We start from the raw sequence: 17,556 nt of genomic DNA, 5'->3' as shown, positions 1-17,556 counted from the left end.
GCAGCATGCATGTTTACCAGCTTTCTACAGCCAAGATGGGAGGGCAGAGCCCGTGCCCCTCCTGAGCTCCAATTTTTCGCTTGTAATAGTCACCCCACCTTCCTGCCTATTCCACATCACACACCTGGCACTGTCAGAGCCATAGTAGGTCTTCCATCAACATCTGGGGAACCTGACTGAATGAAATGAGTACCTGTGTTTAACACCAACTAACATTTTTTTCTTCACATGAGCTCGGGTGCTGGACAGGTGGAGAAGCCTTTTCTTTCGCATGTGGAATATTTCAAGCCTATTTTAAAAATTCATTTATTTGTTTGTTTATTTATTTTAGCAGGGAAGTAATTAGGTTTACTGATTTACTTTTCAATGGAGGGACTGGGGATTGAACCCAAGACCTCGTGGCTAAGCATGCGCTCTACCCTCCCCCTCCTATTTTAAAATGTAGAGAAAATTGAAACATAAGAGTGTTCATCAAGCAAATCTTAATTTTCCCCATTTTTTTCTAGAGACATCTATCTCAGAATAAAACATTACACGGCTGAAACGCCCCGTGCATCCCTCCCTGTCCCTTCCCCCTCTATCCCCGGGGGTAGCCTGGCTTGGGGGCTTACCATTGCCATGTCTGCTTTTACGTTTTTATTACATCTCAATGTACCCATAAATAACATATTCCTTATTTCGCATGTTTTTAAACTTTATATAAATGGTATGGTATGTATGTAGCTCTCTGCAACTTCCTTTTTTCACTCAATATTATATATTTGAGATTCATCTGAGTAGACAACTATAACGCTAGTTCATTCCTTTTAACTGCTGTGGAGATCCCATTGTATGAATATATTAGAATTTATTCATCTCCCTCTCGAGAGACCTCTAGGTTACTTGCAGCTTTTTACCATTACAAACAATGATGCACGGATGCCCGCGTTCTGGAGCAGAGTTTTCAAGCTGCAGATCAAAACCCAGAAAACAGTACAAAATCAAGGTAAAGGGTCACAACTACCATTTTAACACATTAAATAGAAGACCGAATATATGTTATGTATATGCAAGACTGGGACATTGTGTTGTACACTAGAAATCGACACACTGTAATTAACTGTACTGCAATATAAATAAATAAATTAAATTAAATTGAAAGCTAAAAAACCCCAAGAGATTTAAAAATAGTGTGTGTGTATGTAGGTGTTAGGACACAATATGACATGTTTCTTAATCTAGGTTGTGACAGAAAAAAATGTTTGCGAACCCTAATATGCTGGGGTTGATACTGCTTTCAGCTTTATTTAAAATTATTAAATTGCTCCCTGACATGATACTGCCAATTCACACACTCACCAGCAGCATCTAAGTGGCCACATTTGCCTACATCCTTACTAACACTTGGTATTATCAGAAATTGATGTCCCCCAATTTGTTCGGCATGACAAGATGGCATCTCTTAGTTTTAACTTGAATTTCCTTGATTACCAGAAAGGGGAACATCTTTTTACATGTCTTTTGCCCATCAGAAATATCCTTTTCCCCATCAAAATATCCCTTTCCTGTGAAGTGTATGTTTATATTCTTTGCTAGTGTTTGAATGGTTGATCTTACCGATTTATCGGATTAGAAAAAATACTCTGGATGTTAATCCTTTGGGGATAACATGTGTTGCAAATGCCTTCTCTCAGGCTATGGCTTGCCTTTTCACTTAGCTTTGCCAGCTCCGACCTCCTGATTCACAAAGAGGTGAAGGGGAACCCACGTCAGAGAGGCCAACTCTAGGGCAGGCTGAAGGCGCGGGTCTTTCTGCATCCCTGGAGCCCGGAATAAAGCAGGCTGCTACTAAATGTTCGATGGCCGTAATATACCTGACTAGATAATTCTATCTGACTCGTCTCGCACAGCGCTGGGCTTACGACAGGGGCTCTGCAGAGACTTCATTGAGTCATGGTTTTGCTACACTGTAAGAAAAGTTTCAATGTCCAGGCTGAGAAATCAGAAGGAGGGCATCTTCACCCCAAAAAGAACACTGGCTCTATGCAAGGATTTCCTGCAGGATGCCTATGAAGTATGAGCAGATTTAACTCAGAATTCAACTTATGCCCAGTGTTCCAAGAAGCAAACTTGGGTTTCCATAAAGGTGCCCCCAAGCATCTTGACTCCTGTCATCCCTGTGGGGTCACAGTGGCACAGTAGTTCCTCCTGTTTTACAGATGGACCCATAAAAAGTAAATGTCTTATCCAGGTCAGTGAACGCAGGGGCCAGGGCAGAGCTGGATCCTACATCCCCTGACATCCACCTGAATAAAGGTTGGAACCCAGAGCAGTGGGCGTTTTGAAGCCAGCAGATCCCTAAACTCTCAAATGTTGGGGAAAAGCTGAACCATCTTGGGAAAAAAACCTACTACCTAACTCAAGCCAGGCTTAAGTCCAAATCTCTCTCTCTCTATGTATATATATGTCCCTGAGACACAGACAAAAAGATGAAGGACAAAAATCACATTCGACAGGACCTCTGAAGAGAAACAGGAATGACAGCTTGCATTACTCAAAGGTCCATTTGCCTGGGCTGGGAGCTCCTTGGGGCAGCGGCAGGGTCTTACTCATATCTACATGCCCACAACCTAAAACAGTGGCCCAAGGAAGGAGTTCAAGAAATAGCTGCTGAATGAATGGATAGATGGATGAACAAATTAATAGAATGCATCAATGGACAGATGGATGGAGGAATGGGTGAAGGGATGAATAGATGAATGGACAGATAGATTGATGGATAGACAGATGGATGGACCAACTGATACATGGTTGGATGGATGGACGGATGGATGGAAAGATGGATGTTCCTCGTCTGAAAGAAGCCCTAGGGGAGGGTTTGGTCTCAAGCAAGCAGCCGAACCTGAGAATCCTATCCTGTTGCTAAGAGCTGTTCACAGGAAAAAATGAGCAGCATTAACTGCAAGAAATAATTGCCTCTAATTGGGCTGAATTATTCTGGCCATATAGTAGACATATTTTTATAACTTTATTAATTATTCAATTCGACGCCTATTACCCAGCCTGCCAGAATGGGCTTTCCTTATTAGAGGGTGACAGATGCCCCAGCTCTGCTGCGGCCTCTGCTGCCTGCCTTGGGGCCTCACTGGTATCTGAGGACTGGAGGTGGAGGGGAGGGCTGCCCCAACAGGCAGGCAGAGCTCCTGGGGGGCCAGAAAGGCTGTTCTAGGTGCTCCTCCTGGACATCCCAGTGGCCACCACATCTGCCTCCCCTGCTCTGGCCAGAGAGGCAGAAGGGTATCAGAATACGTCCAACCTGGCCTCTGTGGGTCACCCCCTGCCCAGATCCAGTCATCATCTCTTAATCATGGCAGTCTCCCCCACCTCCCATCTGCTTCCCACACAATGCCAAGACAACCTGCCATATGTCCTTCAGTCACCTCCAGCTGAAGGAGAGCATGGCCCGGCTGGCCTGGAGGGACTAACCAGGAGTGGAGGGACAGGTCGGAGCCTCCAGCATGCCCTCTGTTCCCACACCAGACCTGGTTACAGGTTAGTCAGGGAAAGAAAGAGTTTAGAAGTTGTTCCACCAGGGAACAATGCATTCAGTTGATGCAAAAATGAGCCTTCAGGGGCTCCCCGCGGCCTGTGGACTAATGTCCAAGCTCCTCGGGCTCCTGGTGTAAGAGCACCACACCCCTGGCTTGGCCGACGGGTGCAGCCCAGCTCCCACTCTCCACACCAGGCACCCCTGCTTCAGCCACGCGGACCTGCTTGCCATTCAGTACCCTTGCTTCTGTGGGTCTGTCTGCCTAGGAGGCCCTTTCTTTCTACACCTGACTATTGAAACTTCAAACCTCATCCTTCTTCCAGCTCTGGTTCCACTGCCTTCTTGGTATCTTCCCCGTTTTTCCAGCTAAATGTGATCTCTGCTTCCTCTAAAGGACCGATCTGATTCCTGGCCTCACACTGCAATCCTCAGCAGCACATGCCTGGGCAACATGGAGAGGTGAGAATCTTCGGAAGATCAAGGGACTTTGAATTCATCCAACCCAGAGCCCCTCACTCTTCCCTAGTCCTAGTACCACCACTAGAGCACCATCTGGAAGAATGAAAACATGGTAAGATGGGAGCGCAAACCCACTGGATCCCACTCAACACGGTGCTGAGCGCCCCGCAGTGCCTGCAGCACGCAGGGCCCCGGGGTGACAGCGACAAGGAAGACCTGGGTCTGGCCACTGAAAACATCTCAGGGGATGCGGGCCTGGAGGACAAATCCGCACAATCAAACAATAAGCATCCAGGGTGGTGCTGACTGCGCTGGCCGTGTGTATACAGTCAATATCTGGGAATCGGGAAGTCACAGCAGAGGTAGCATCTGATCTGGGCTTTGAAGGCGAAAGAGCAATGGGTCAGTGGATAAAGGAAAATCGGGAGGGGGTGGCGGGGTGGGTTGGGGTAATGGGAGATGATGCTGAAATCTTGGCAGGCATTAGACCCAGAGGGGCCTTGAACTGGGTACTTCCTGGCAAACAAAGGGAAGCAGGGAGGTAACATGGCCCGGGTTTACATTTTAGCTGCCTCCCTACCTCCCTAGGGTGGGAGGGGCTGGAGAGGGAAGGCAGAGAACCCCGGAAAGACGCTTTAACCAGCGTTCTGAGTGGGGTCTCCAGAGACTGACTGCCTGGGTTCGAATCCTGGCTCTGCCACTTACTCGCTGTGTGCCCTTGGGCCAGGTACTTTACCTCCCTGAGCCTCAGTTTCTTCATCTGAAAGATGGAGACACTAATAAATCATAAGGAATAATGAATGGGACAGCGTGTATAGTAAGTGTCGGATATGAGTTAGGAGAGAAGTCTAAGTAAAGAGCAGAGCCCAGATCTCTCTCCCTTTCAGATCAAAAGCCGCCTCCTCCACGGCCCCGCATTCTGGTAGAAACATGCCCGAACAAAGAGAGCACACACTCAGGAGCAGCTGAGTGACCTTGGGGAACCACTAAGCCTCTCTAGACCACGGCTTCCTCCAGCACAAAACAGGGCTCATAACCCCTGCCTCCCCTGGCAGTGGGAGGATGAAATGGGATGATCATGTGCACCCTCAGCGTGGAGCCAAGCCGGGCACACAGCAGGGCTGGGCTGACTGGGAGGGAACTCAAGTCCTTGGGGGCAGGGGAGGTCTGGGAGAACGGGACCTGCCATCAAATGGCCCTCTGGCTCCAGAGAGGATGCACCCTTCCCTCCCCTTCCCCGTCAGAGCGTCAGAGTTCAGGCGGGCCCCTCCCTGCTGCAGGGGATGGGTGGGAGCAGTTCGTGATTCCCTTCCCGCAGGAACCGTGTTTCCCATGGAGACCCAGCCCACACGCTGTAAGTGCAGGCCATGCGTGTACGCATGCGTGGAGGGGCGGGGGGCATGTAGTGTACTTTTCATTCCCAAGCGGGCCTTGGAGGGGTGACAGCACTGCCTGCCAGTCCTGCACAACAATGACGATGCCAGCGTGGCTGTTGCCACTCTGTTCTGCTTTTGTCACATTCTAGGCGGGTTCTCCCCCCCTCCTCCCCCTCCCAGCCCTTGAGACTCCCTGCATGCCATTTATTAATTAATTTTGTTCTCAGGGAGCCAGATGGCCAGAGCTGAGTTGGGCAGAAGGTACCTCCCTCCTCCCCTGTACGACAGCCCCCTCCAGCACACAGCTCACACACAGACTGCAGGCTCTCCAGCTCCTGGCTTTTGCAGGTATAAAAATTGACTTTCAGTGGAGACTGCATGTGCCAGGGCCTTGCCTGACCCCTGACCCTGCTCAGATGGGACTGGTCTGAGAGGCAGAGGAAGAAGGGGTGAGACCCTGAGAGGCTGCCTTCTCTCAAGGAGCGGGAGGAGCAGGGTCCCCACGCCCCCTTCTGCCCCATGACCTGCCTCCCTGGGACCTGGGAAGGGGGTTCTCAGAAGGTCTCCCCTCCTCTCCTGGTGGGTGTCATCACAAGAGAATGACCCGGTCCAAAGGCAGAGAGAGGGTGGGGGGACCAGCTGCCTTCAGTCCTGTGGTCTGGGGTCTCCATGGGCTGCCCGCTGCCCAGCCTCATCCCCATCCTCACACTGGTCTGGGCTCCGGGAGGACAAGGTACCCGGCATCTGCTCCCTCTCATTTCCTGTTTCTCCTGGGAGGTACCTTTGGAAGAAACAAACTCTGGAGAGGAAACAAACCTCTCCACCGGCTTCCAGAGCATTACCAGCGCAGGGGGGTCTCAGAAAGAGGGAGGCGACAGCCAAGGGCAGCAGATCCACCTTCCTGCTGCCCATCCCTTGCAGCCCCTAGCCCCCCGGGACTCGGGCTGGGGCTGCACTGAGATCCCTTGACCTTATTCGTGGTCTCTTTCAGCCTCCATCACAGGCTCCTCAACCCAGCTCTGATACCCACCTGCTGTGGGACCTCAGGTCATCGTTTAACCTCTCTGTGCCTCAGTTTCATCCTTTAAAATGGGACCATAGCACACACCTGGTTCCTTCCTTCCTCCACCCTCCAGTGACGGCTTTCCTGAGCCCTCCAGGTCCCCCCTCTCCCATCAGAGCCAGAGCCTTCCCTCTCCTCAGCCTCTTCCTCCTCCTTCTTCTCTATACAGGTGGGCCTGGCTTTGTTCAAAGTTCTCTGATGATGGGAGCTATGCCCTTCTCACCCCTAATCCCCCACCCTCTTTGGCCCTGGACCTCTGGCAGTGTTGGTCTCTGAGAAATGCTCAATAAATGTGCGTTCAATGGAACTCAAGGGACAGAGAACGTAGAGCCAGTGAGCCGCCACCCTGGCTACTGAGTGCTTTTTTGTTCAAAATTAGAACTCTGGGGTGGAGAGCAGCTCCTCTTACGCACAGACCTTGAAAAAGCATTTCCTGCCGCATCCACAGCCCCTTCTGTCCCCGTCACGGTGACTGCACCCCAGCGTGCGGTGCTGACACGGAGCCCACCGGCCCGGGGAGGCCCACGGGCGCACCAGATGCCGGCAGAAGGCGGCCCAGGCGGTTCTGCGAGGGGCCGCGGGCTGGGCAGCGCGGCAGGTGAGCAACAACACAAGTGTAATTGCTTTGTGGTGATTCATCTGAAGTTGCTTTAACCTTGACAGCCGGCTCGCGGTAGCGAGAAGCCATGGAGTGAGCTGCAGCCTCCGGGCTGGCAGGACACCCCTCTGCGCCCCCTCCCTGATGAGGCAGCAAGGCTCACCAGGCGCCCCCACCTGGGGGAGGCAAGCGTGTGAGTCACAAGGCTGTCCCCTCCCAGGGCTGTCCCCCTCCCACTCCTTTTCCAGGTCCTGGAAGGAAGAGAGAGTAAATCACAGGAGGGCTATGCTTGGGACCAAGGAGAGCAGACTCCCTCCCCCAGAGGTCAGGGGCCCTTGACTGGGTGAGACGATGCTGGATTTTAACTTCCCAGAAACAGGGCATGACGGGATTTTAGAGCTGGAATAGCCCTGATGACCTTCCCATTTTATAGCTGAGAAAATTGAGGCTCAGGGAGAGGGAAGGACTTAGCTAGGGTCACCCAGGCAGAGGTGGCACCGAAGCTGGCTTCATCCCTTTGGAGGCAGTGTGGAGCTGTGGGAAGAACACAAGGGCTGGGTTCTACTCCCGGGGCTGCCATTTGTTAGCTGGGCAAGTATCAGAAGTTACTCTATGTCCCTGAGCTGCCATGTCTTCATTTGTGAAATGGAGATAACACACATGACCTCTCCAGGCTGCTGGCAGATTACGTGAGATCATGTATGTGAAGTATCTGCGCGCGGTGAGAGCAGGAATCCCTATGCACCTGCCTTCTCAAACCACGTGACCCCCTAAGCTTCTCTCTCTGACCTCCTTCCCCCGCAAGCTTTCCTTACGCTCGGTCTCCGTCCTCCCTGGCTGGGAAGGAGCCCCAGAGTTTTGGCAGTGACCCCTCCTAGCAGACCTACGTGGCCGGGTTCACTCACTCCCCAACCTGGTCCCACACAACTCCTTTTGGGCCGTGTCACCTGCCCCAGGACAGAGGCAGGAACCTCAGCCCACATCCCACACCTTTGCTTTGCTCTCACATCCTTTGCCACCAGACCGACATGTCTCCATGTTTGTCAGTGAGAAGTGTACCCAGGGGCCCCTGATAAGAGGACCCTCCCCCTAATGTACTTGTTAAGCCAGGTAGATGGCAGGGTTGACCCTTCAGGAAATCACTGACCTCAGTGCCCTGGGCTGACCTGTGGTCATGAGTCTGGCTTTCAGATCTAGGCAAAAAAGGAGCCAGGAGGGTCTGCAATCTTTAGGTCATCTGCACCAAAGACTACAGAATAACTTGGCAGGTTTGCTTTGCTGTAATGAGACCCACTTGCCTCTGAAACGGCTTCAGCCTTGAACTCCCAGAGCAGCTGGTGGGAGACAAAAGGCGCCGGAGTCATGAGACCCAGGATCCAGTTAGAGCTCTGCCACTTCCTCCCTGGGTAACCTCAGGCAAATAGTTTCCCTCCTCTGGGTCTCAGTTTTGCCCATCTGTAAAATGGAAGGAGTAGACCAGACAATTTCTGAGGTCCCTCCCAGCTCTTGCTGAAATGGTTTCAAGTTAAACCATGATATCTCAGTGACCAGAACTTAGGTTCTTGGATCCAGATTACAATTCCAAGCACTCTATGCCATGAATATGTGGATATATGATTTCATATATGTGAGGACAGCTTCAGGAAAACAGGGTGCCCAAGCCACAGCAATATGGGGGTCATAGGATTCAAAGCCTGGTAGGTCAGCACTGAGCATCGTGGAAGGACACAGAGGACAAGCAGGGTGGCAGTGTGGGCTAGGCCAGAGCTCTTATGCCAAACCAGAGCCTAGGAGCACAGGAAAGACTGGGGTGAGGGGGGCTGGAACTACAGATAGCCCAGCATGCTGGAAGGAAGAGTCTCCAAGAATGCAGCAGGGAAAGGGCTTGAAGCCCTGATCCCTCTCTAAACCATCCTGCAACCAGTCACCAGCCTTGGGAGATCTAATTCTGGTTACGATGCCTGCCTTTCCCACTGCTTCTCAATCATCAACCCTAAAATAACCCTGCTCCCCGGATGCCTAGTAGCTCAGCACCAAAAGCTCAAATGATTACATTTTAAAAAATAAGTGCCAATTCTGCATTTGATTCTATAATAAATCTCTATTTGTTTTAATATAAGGAGCAAAGTTTAAAGTACTTCTTAGGTAACCAATGTGCCATTACATGGTGAAACATTTAAACTCTGGAGCTTCAAGAATCATCAGCAAATGTCTTTCCAACAAATGGTGCCGGGGAAACTTGATACCCACAAGTAAAGAGAAACTGAAGTTGGACTCCTAACTTACACCATAAGCAAAAATCAACTCAAAATGGATCAAAGACCTAATTGCACGCTAAAGCCATAAAACTTTCAGACAAAAACATAGGAGGAAGCTTCACAACGGAGTTGACAATAATTTCTCAGATATGACATCAAAGGCATAGGCAACAAAAAATAGATAAATTAGACCCCATCAAAATTTAAAACTTCTGTGCATAAAAGGACACTATTAACAGAGAGAAAAGGCAAACCATGGTACCAAAGAAAATATTTTCAAATCATTTATCTGATAAGGGATTAATGTCCACAATATATAAAGAACACCTATAATTCAGCAGCTGCAACAACAAAAACCCAGTTGAGAAAAAAATGGACAGATAACTCAAATAGACATTTCTTCAAAGCATATACACAAATGGCCACTAAAGCACATGAAAGGACATCAACATCACTAATGATTAGGGAAAAGCACACCGAAATCACAGTGAGATACCAATATACACCCATTAGGATGATAATTACAAAACAGAAACTAACAAGTGTTGACAAGGATGTAGAAGAATTAGAACCCTGTGCGTTGCTGACGGGAATGTAAAACGGCACAGATGCTGTGGAAGACAGTATGGTGATTCCTCAAAAAATGAAACATAGAATTACCATATGATCCAGCAATCCACTTCCGGGTTTATATCCGAAAGAAGGGAAAGCAGGAACTCGAAGAAATATTTGTACACCCATGTTCATAGCAGCATTATTCGCAACAGCCAAAAGGCAAAAGCAAGCCAAGTGTCCACTGACGGAGGAATGAGTAAACAAAATGTGTTCTGTACGTGCAATGAAATATTATTCAGCCTTAAAAAGCAAGAAGTTCTGATACATGCTGCAATACCGATGAAACTTGAAGACCATTATGCTCAGTGAAGCAAGCTAGTCAGAAAAGGACAAATGTTGTATGATTCTTACATGTGATACCTAGAGGTGTCAAACTTTGAGAGACAGAAAATAGAATGGTGGTTGATTGTGGCTGGTGGGGTGGGGAATGGGGAGTTAGCATTTAATGGGTACAGAATTTCAGTTGGGGAAGATGAAAAAGCTCTGGAGATGGAAGATAATGATGGTGGCACAGCAATGTGAATGTCCTTACTGCCACAGAACTGTACACTTAAAAGTGGTTACAATGGTAAATTTTACATTATGTATATTTTCACACAGAGAGAAAGAGAGAGAGAGAGATCTAGTGAACACATAATCTTAGTTTAAAAAGCACTGACCTAAAGGGTCCGAGGCTAGTTTGGGGGCACCGGCGTATTTCTGAGCTGGACTGTTTTCTTTTCATCTTCAAGGATAGCTGAAGCCAAGTCAGCCAGGGGTCCCACACAGCATTCAAGATAAGAACACATTTGACTTGGCAGAAGCTCCTCTTGGTAGTGGCCCAACTTAGTTCCTGCTGCCTTCATTACTCAAGCCTGCTCTGTAGCGCGGTCTCATGCTCAACATCAAACGTGGAAGGTTGGGGCGGGGCCGGGACAGGGGTGGGCGGGGCCTGGGCGGGGCTTGGGCGGGGAGGGGAGAGTTGGGGTGAGAAGGGTGGGGTTGGGGCGAGGGGGGTGGGGGTGGGGGCAGTTTCAACAGGTACTGAGATGGTGTAGCGAGCTTTTACTCTCCCGCACGTTATGCACCTGGATAAAACCAGTTCAGTGGAATCCTGAAAATACGGGAGACTGTGGAGAAATGAGCGGAGGGTGTGTCTCTCTCTCATGTATGCCCCAGCCCTTCAAAACTAAAATGCCATTCTGTAGCCCAGAACCCAAACTGCCTAGCACCATGGGAAGGGAGGCAGAGAAGCAGGAAATACAATAATTAAATAATACAATGAAGGCTTAAATTTCCAAGTTGATTCTTGGGTATCATTTATAAAAGTTAACAGGGCATATTTAATTTAGGAATTGGCTCACGTCCTTCTTACAGCTGAAACCTCATAAATGAAATACACTGGATCATTGCCCAGTGCGGAAATAAAAGTTATGAATAATGTTTCTATCTCAATCATTGTCAGTGCTTTAATATTCCTAATTACTTTAAAAAGCTAGATATTCAATATAGCAAAACTTTTTTTTTCTTTTTATCTCCACTTGTGAGATTAGTGCAATTTAATAAGAGTCACTCTTTCGTCTTTACTCAGTGTACACTGACATTTCATCCTTTTATTCTTCATTATTATATGGGATGGAGGTTTATGACCAAGCGTGCAGCCACTCCATTTCCCCATATTGTTCCATCTAACATCTTGGAATTATCCACAATAGGGGACTTGTCTCCCCACCAGGCAAATCAGCATCACCTCACTTCCTTTATGGAGCAGAAAGAAATTAGTCCAGACCTTCAAGAAATTAGGCTATGGGGTTATAAGTCTGTAGAAAAATGGAAAGTCCTCTACTCCCATCTGACTACTGGATCTGTCCCCTTCACGGCTATCAAAGTCATAAATCCCTTGGCAGCCACAGAGGGCAGGGCAGGGGCAGGCAGTTAGATGATGGATCTCTATAATCCTCCCTGCCTCTTCCAGGAATTTATCCTAAGAAGAAATTGGGACGCGTGGGTAAAGATACGTGCACAAAAAGAATCACCGCAGGGTTTTTACACCGGACCGCAGTCCCTTATCCACATGCCCACAATCCAAACATCTCTAAAAAGTCCACAAGAATTTTTTCTTTATTTTCCAAAATTCATTTAGAGGCAAAAATCTTCATGCCGCCAATTTGTGGCTATATACTGTCTATATGTCACTAGGTATGATCAGTCACACATTGCTTCAGAAATATTATTACGTTTCATCCCAAGGTGCTGCCCCAATCCCACTGGAGGATATGTCATGTACGATGTACTCCCCACACGCCCTCCTGAACTCTGGAAAAAAATCTAAATTTTGAAACCAACAGGCCCCAAGGATCTTGGATAAAAGATGGTGGGCCTAATATAGTGAAAAATCAGAAACAGCCTCAATGTCCATCAACGAGAGACTGGTTAAATACTTCGGTAATCCACACAATGAAATTCTATAAGGCCATTCAAAAGTTTAAGGGAGATTCATGTTTACCGACAAGGAAATGAGTGTATGACATACAGCTGAATTAAAAAAGCAAGTTACAGGATAGCACAAAGATTTGATGTAAATAAAATTTGTACCCAGATCTAGCTGGAAGTGCAGATAAATAATAAGGAGGACAAGCACCCAGATGCCAGAAGTCATTGTTATCGCTGGGTGTGTGGGTTTAACCTTTTCGTCTATACTTTTGGTGCAGTTTGAATTTCCTTTTTAATATGAACAGGTATGACTTTAGAATCAGGAAAAAACACCAACAAGAAGGATGCTTTTGATTAAACAAAACCCAAAGCTTCCCTGCAAGGGTGTCACAGGCACATGCATGCATATGACAGGTCCCTTTCAGAAACCTCCAGAGATACACGCTGTGCTGATCGAGACACCTCCCCCGACGGACACGGGTCCCCCAGTGACCTAAGGCACCACAGAGTGCACACAGGCAGACACGTGTCCAATGGCACAACAGCAAACAGAGTCAAACTGCTTGGAGCAAACTTAGTCATAATGTGTGTCCCATGACTGATTCATCAATCTCCATAACAATATTTCAGGGCCACATCTTTCAAGCAGGTCCTTCCTTCCTCTGTGAGCAGCTCTGTTTTCTTATCAAAGACCTATTCCACCCTCAGGCTGTATTAACAGAGGCTGAGCATCCAGAAGGAAGGAGAGCATAATGATTAATTGTTCAGGCTCAGGACCTAGGTTTTTGCTTGATCGATAGTCCAGTTTCATCATTTACTGGCTGTGTGTCTGTCCAGAGTTCAGTAACCTCTCTGTGCTTCAACTTTCTCATGTGTAAAATGGGGCTAATAATAATTCCCACATCATAGGGTTGTTGTGAAGATTAAATGAGAAGATAAAGTGCCTAGTGTGTAGTAAAATTCAGTACATAGTATCACTCTCTATTTTTATTTTTCCTTACAAGCCTGCATCTGTGTTCCGATCCAGGAATGATAGTTCAAGAGGAATAAAGGCCACAGCCAAGGGGAACTAGATGGGGAGGCAGTTCAGACTGTATTACTGGAGAATAAAAACTGGGGAGGAGGGGGAATGATCACTGTCTTCTAATACCTGAAGGCCTGACCCATGGAAGGGGACTCTGGTTTCCTCTATGTAGTCTCAGTGGCTATTATCAACTCCTCAGAGATGAATGTCCTCCCACACAGTCTGCGGTCTTGTCCGCTGAGCTCCTTGGGAGGAAGTCCAGACATGACAAGGAGGGTCATGGTGATCTGTCACCCCTCCTGGCCTTTATCATGGGTGAGAACCAACCTGTAGAAGCTGGAGACAGATTTCCACTTGTGGTGGACTTCCTGGCTTTGACTAAGATCCAATGGTGGGGACTCTTCAACCCATGAGGGTGGGTTTATTGAGGAAACAGCTTGCGCGTTGCTCAGCACCAAGCCTGATGACTTAATTGGAAGTGGAAATTGGGCAGCCCACTTTTTTTTTTTAATTTAAGTATTGTCAGTTTACGATGTTGTGTCAATTTCTGGTGTACAGCACAATGTCTCAGTCATATATATATATACATTCGTTTTCATATTCTTTTTCATTATAGGTTAATACAAGATACTGAATATAGTTCCCTGCGCTACAGTAGAAACTTACTGTTTATCTATTTTATATATAGTAGTTAGTATCTGCAAATCTCCAGCTCCCAATTTATTCCTTCCTACATCCTTTCCTGGTAACCATAAGTTTGTTTTCTATGTCTGTGAGTCTGTTTCTATTTTGTAAATAAGTTCATGTCTGTCATTGTTTTAGATTCCAGATATAAGTGATATCATATGGTATTTTTCTTTCCCTTGCTGGCTTACTTCACTTACAGTGACAATTTTCAATTTCATCCATGTTGCTGTGAATGGCATTATTTTATTCTTTTCTATGGCTGAGTAGTATTCCAATAAATATATATTTTTATATGTACATATATTTCACAACTTCTTTATCCAGTCATCTGTTGGTGGACATTTAGGTTGCTGCCATGTCTTGGCTATTGTAAATAGTGCTGCTGTGAACATTGAGGTGGCAGCCCACTTTCATATTGTAAAGTAACAAGGTTGTTTCCCTACATGTTGGGTAAACACACTCCAGGGGCAAGATTTTCTCTCTACTGCCTAGTCCCATTGATTGAGTGCCACCTTCCTGCCATTGCTTTGCCCCTGGACTGGAAGGAAACTCTGAGACAGAGAGACTATGTCTGAAAGACCCTCCCAAGCCCGCCCCACTGCCCGCCACAGTGAGCACCAAATACATTTTCACTGGTTGGCGATTTATATGCACTGAGTGTTTCTGGGACCTGGGCTGTATTTCAACCTCCAACAGACTCCCCTGGACATTATAATCTGGCAACAGCAAGCGGACCTGTCCCAGCAGGGTTTACCTAATCCAAGTCAGAGAGTTCCTCACCAAAGATTCATTGAAGACCAAGTTACACAAAACAAAACACAGACAAGGGGGGAAAAATGCTCTCAAACATTTCAGCCAGCAGGTTTCCTGGAGTTCACAGAAAGACAGCTTGAACACATTCCTTTAACTCAACGTGTCCCTCAGGTTTACTTTTCGTTGTTGTCTGGAGGAGTCCCTGATTCTCAGCGCGACTTACCTCAAAGCAGTGAAACAGGTGGAGGAGGAGACTGCCATTGTCCCTGAACGTCCCAACACACTGGAGAGAGTCTGGAGAACACCAAACAGATCCTGGACTCCCCAAGCCTAGATAACCACCCAGGCTCAAACAAAACCACATCCAATAGCTTGTCTCGGCTGGTATGTACCCATGTACTGCTTAGGCAGGGAGGTTCCAATCAAGGTCTTTGGAAAAAAAGGACCCTAACTGGATGTTTCTGCCCCAGCAGAGAGTGGAAAAGGACAAGAGCACCACATTGGGCCAATGTGGACCCAACATTCCTTCTCCAAGTTGTCATGACCATTGCAGTCACTCCTGGACAGGCAACAGGGGATGACTCCCAAAGATGCATAAATAACAAGAGTTAGACCCCCACTGGATCAGCTGAGCCATGTCATTTACTCAAGTCACAATAAGAAAGACACCATCCCAGCTCAAAGCAAGAAGAAAACTGGGCTTCGACACTGATCAAGAGTGCCGCCGATATCAAATAAAACCACGACATTAACCAGTCATTGACTGCAAACTGTGCCACTGGAAAGAGGGTCATCTGTGAGTATTTGGAGGAAATGAGCCAAAGGGGAAGGATTTGCTTCAGCTGGACTCTTGGCAGAGAATTTCTCCAGGCAGCTGCCAGGTCTACCCTGCCCACTTGGCGGCCAGGCTCGCAGAAGAGTCGATGCCCACGGTGCCTGCCGTGGGTCATCCCGTCAAGAGCATTCGCCTCACTGGTGCTCACCCGGAAGCCTTCCCCAGGGAACGTGAACAGTCTACCCAGAGAGGCGTGGGAACACAGCAACCGGCCCCTACAGGCATCCCATTCTCCTACCTTTGGGGACACAGAGGCATCCCAGTGCCCGCCAGTCTCATGACTCAGTCCCCTGAGCCTCTGGGAGCACCCACCAAACTGAGCCTTTGGACCAGCAAAGCTGAGCACCAGACCATGACCCACAGTGGTCTCCCGGGTCTGCACCCTTGGGTGGCATCTCAATTTCACGTCAACCCTCAACGACCTTTTCCAGAAGTGTTTCATCAAAAGTCAGAGTCGTACAGATGACCCCACAAATTCCCCATATACGTGATACACAATTTCCCTCCAGACCCCCATAAACCCATGAGCCCTCCACCCCAAGTACCATCATGTACTAAACTGTGGTCTGTTTCTTCCTTGATGCCCACAATCGCCTAGGCAGCTCAAGCCCGGGACAAAGAAGGCAGCCTGCACACGGCACGGCTCCCCCCAAGCCAGAGCCAGGGTCCCAGCCAAGCCCCAAAGACCCCAGACTTACCGCTGGAGCAGTCGGGCCCTCCCCAGCCGGGCTCACAGTGGCAGGTGTCCGGGGAAACGCAGCGGCCATGCACACACTCCTCTGTACACAGGGCTGCAGGGGGCCGGGGGAGAGGGAGGAAAAACAAGCACAGAGTGTGAAAACCAGCCATCTGGTCAAGGAGCATAATCCACTTTGTAATGACTCCCTGGGGCCTAGGGATGCTCAGAACGCGTCACCGACTTTGGGGAACATCAAGCTACACCTGGCCTGAGTTATTTAACTAACTCTGAAAAGAATTCAACAAAGTGTGATTCACCTCAGCCTTGTTTCCTGCAATGAAATCCAAGCCTGAGAAATGGTGGCCTTGGTGGCTTTTCAAGAGTATTTCCTCCAAGGTTTAACACTTGGAGACCCTCCACAAAGCCCAGTCCCCACCCCTCCATTCCTGCTCTCTAACCCCCTCAGCTCAGATGATGACCCAGCACATCAGTCTTTCGCTTCCCCCAACTGCTTTCTGCAGAAGCCCCCAAATGTATCAGGTTGCCTGAAAAGAATCGGCTCCCCTCATGTGTTCCCCACCTTTCTGCCCTCCTCCCCAAATGTCCCTATTTTGGGGCTCTCAAATGTCAGCAAATCTGCAAAGTACACAAATGCCAAGGAAAAAAGCAACAGCTAATTATAAGAAAGTAATTAAGAGAGACAGCCACGATGATGATAATTGTAATTAGAAAGTGCCTGGCAATTTCTTATCACGCAGTCAAATGCCTCCTGAGTTGGGAGGCAACAGCCACAAAGTTTCCATCAACTACCCCAGTGCTGAGAAGGCTTATTGGCAGCAGTCTGAGAAAGGGAGATTATTTCTCTCTCCCTTTGACGTCCACATTTTCTCAAGGTCATCCATTGCTCCCGAGAGATCTGCCCCACCATCTAATCCATCAGTGAGGGATTACAGAAACCTCTTTTGCCACCCTCGCCAATTCTGAAAGCTCGGGAAATCAGCAGCTTCCATCAACCCTGTCAGTTTCTCAGAAAGGATCAAGATGAAGCGCTTTTTCTGACAAGGGGCTGGAGACCTTCTCTCTGCCTGGAACTGGACTGGGCTGGGGGAGCTGGTGGCCCCCCGATGGTGAGCTCCGAAGAGCTGCCACTGCCTTCCAAACAGCCACCCTGCTTCCAAGTCCAGTACCTGTCTGGATGCCACCAAGAGGGCACTGACAGGCTAGACAACAAAGTCCGTTTGTTGGGGGTGTCAGTCCTCTGTCCCCTC

General features: G+C 48.4%; 1 protein-coding gene across 1 annotated transcript in view; it reads right to left on the bottom strand.

Moving 5' to 3' along the window:
• MEGF11 (multiple EGF like domains 11) overlaps positions 1 to 17,556 on the bottom strand; it is a 332,515-nt gene that overhangs the window by 153,440 nt on the left and 161,519 nt on the right. Inside the window, exon 5 of the mRNA XM_072962208.1 lies at positions 16,308 to 16,400. Coding sequence (XP_072818309.1) covers positions 16,308 to 16,400 — 93 coding nt within the window. The remainder of the gene's footprint in view (positions 1 to 16,307; positions 16,401 to 17,556) is intronic.

This window comes from Vicugna pacos, chromosome 6 (genome assembly GCF_048564905.1).
Source record: "Vicugna pacos chromosome 6, VicPac4, whole genome shotgun sequence".
Taxonomy (NCBI): Eukaryota; Metazoa; Chordata; class Mammalia; order Artiodactyla; family Camelidae; genus Vicugna; species Vicugna pacos.
Note: the sequence above shows the minus strand (reverse complement) of the source record. Positions and strands in the feature narration are given on the sequence as shown.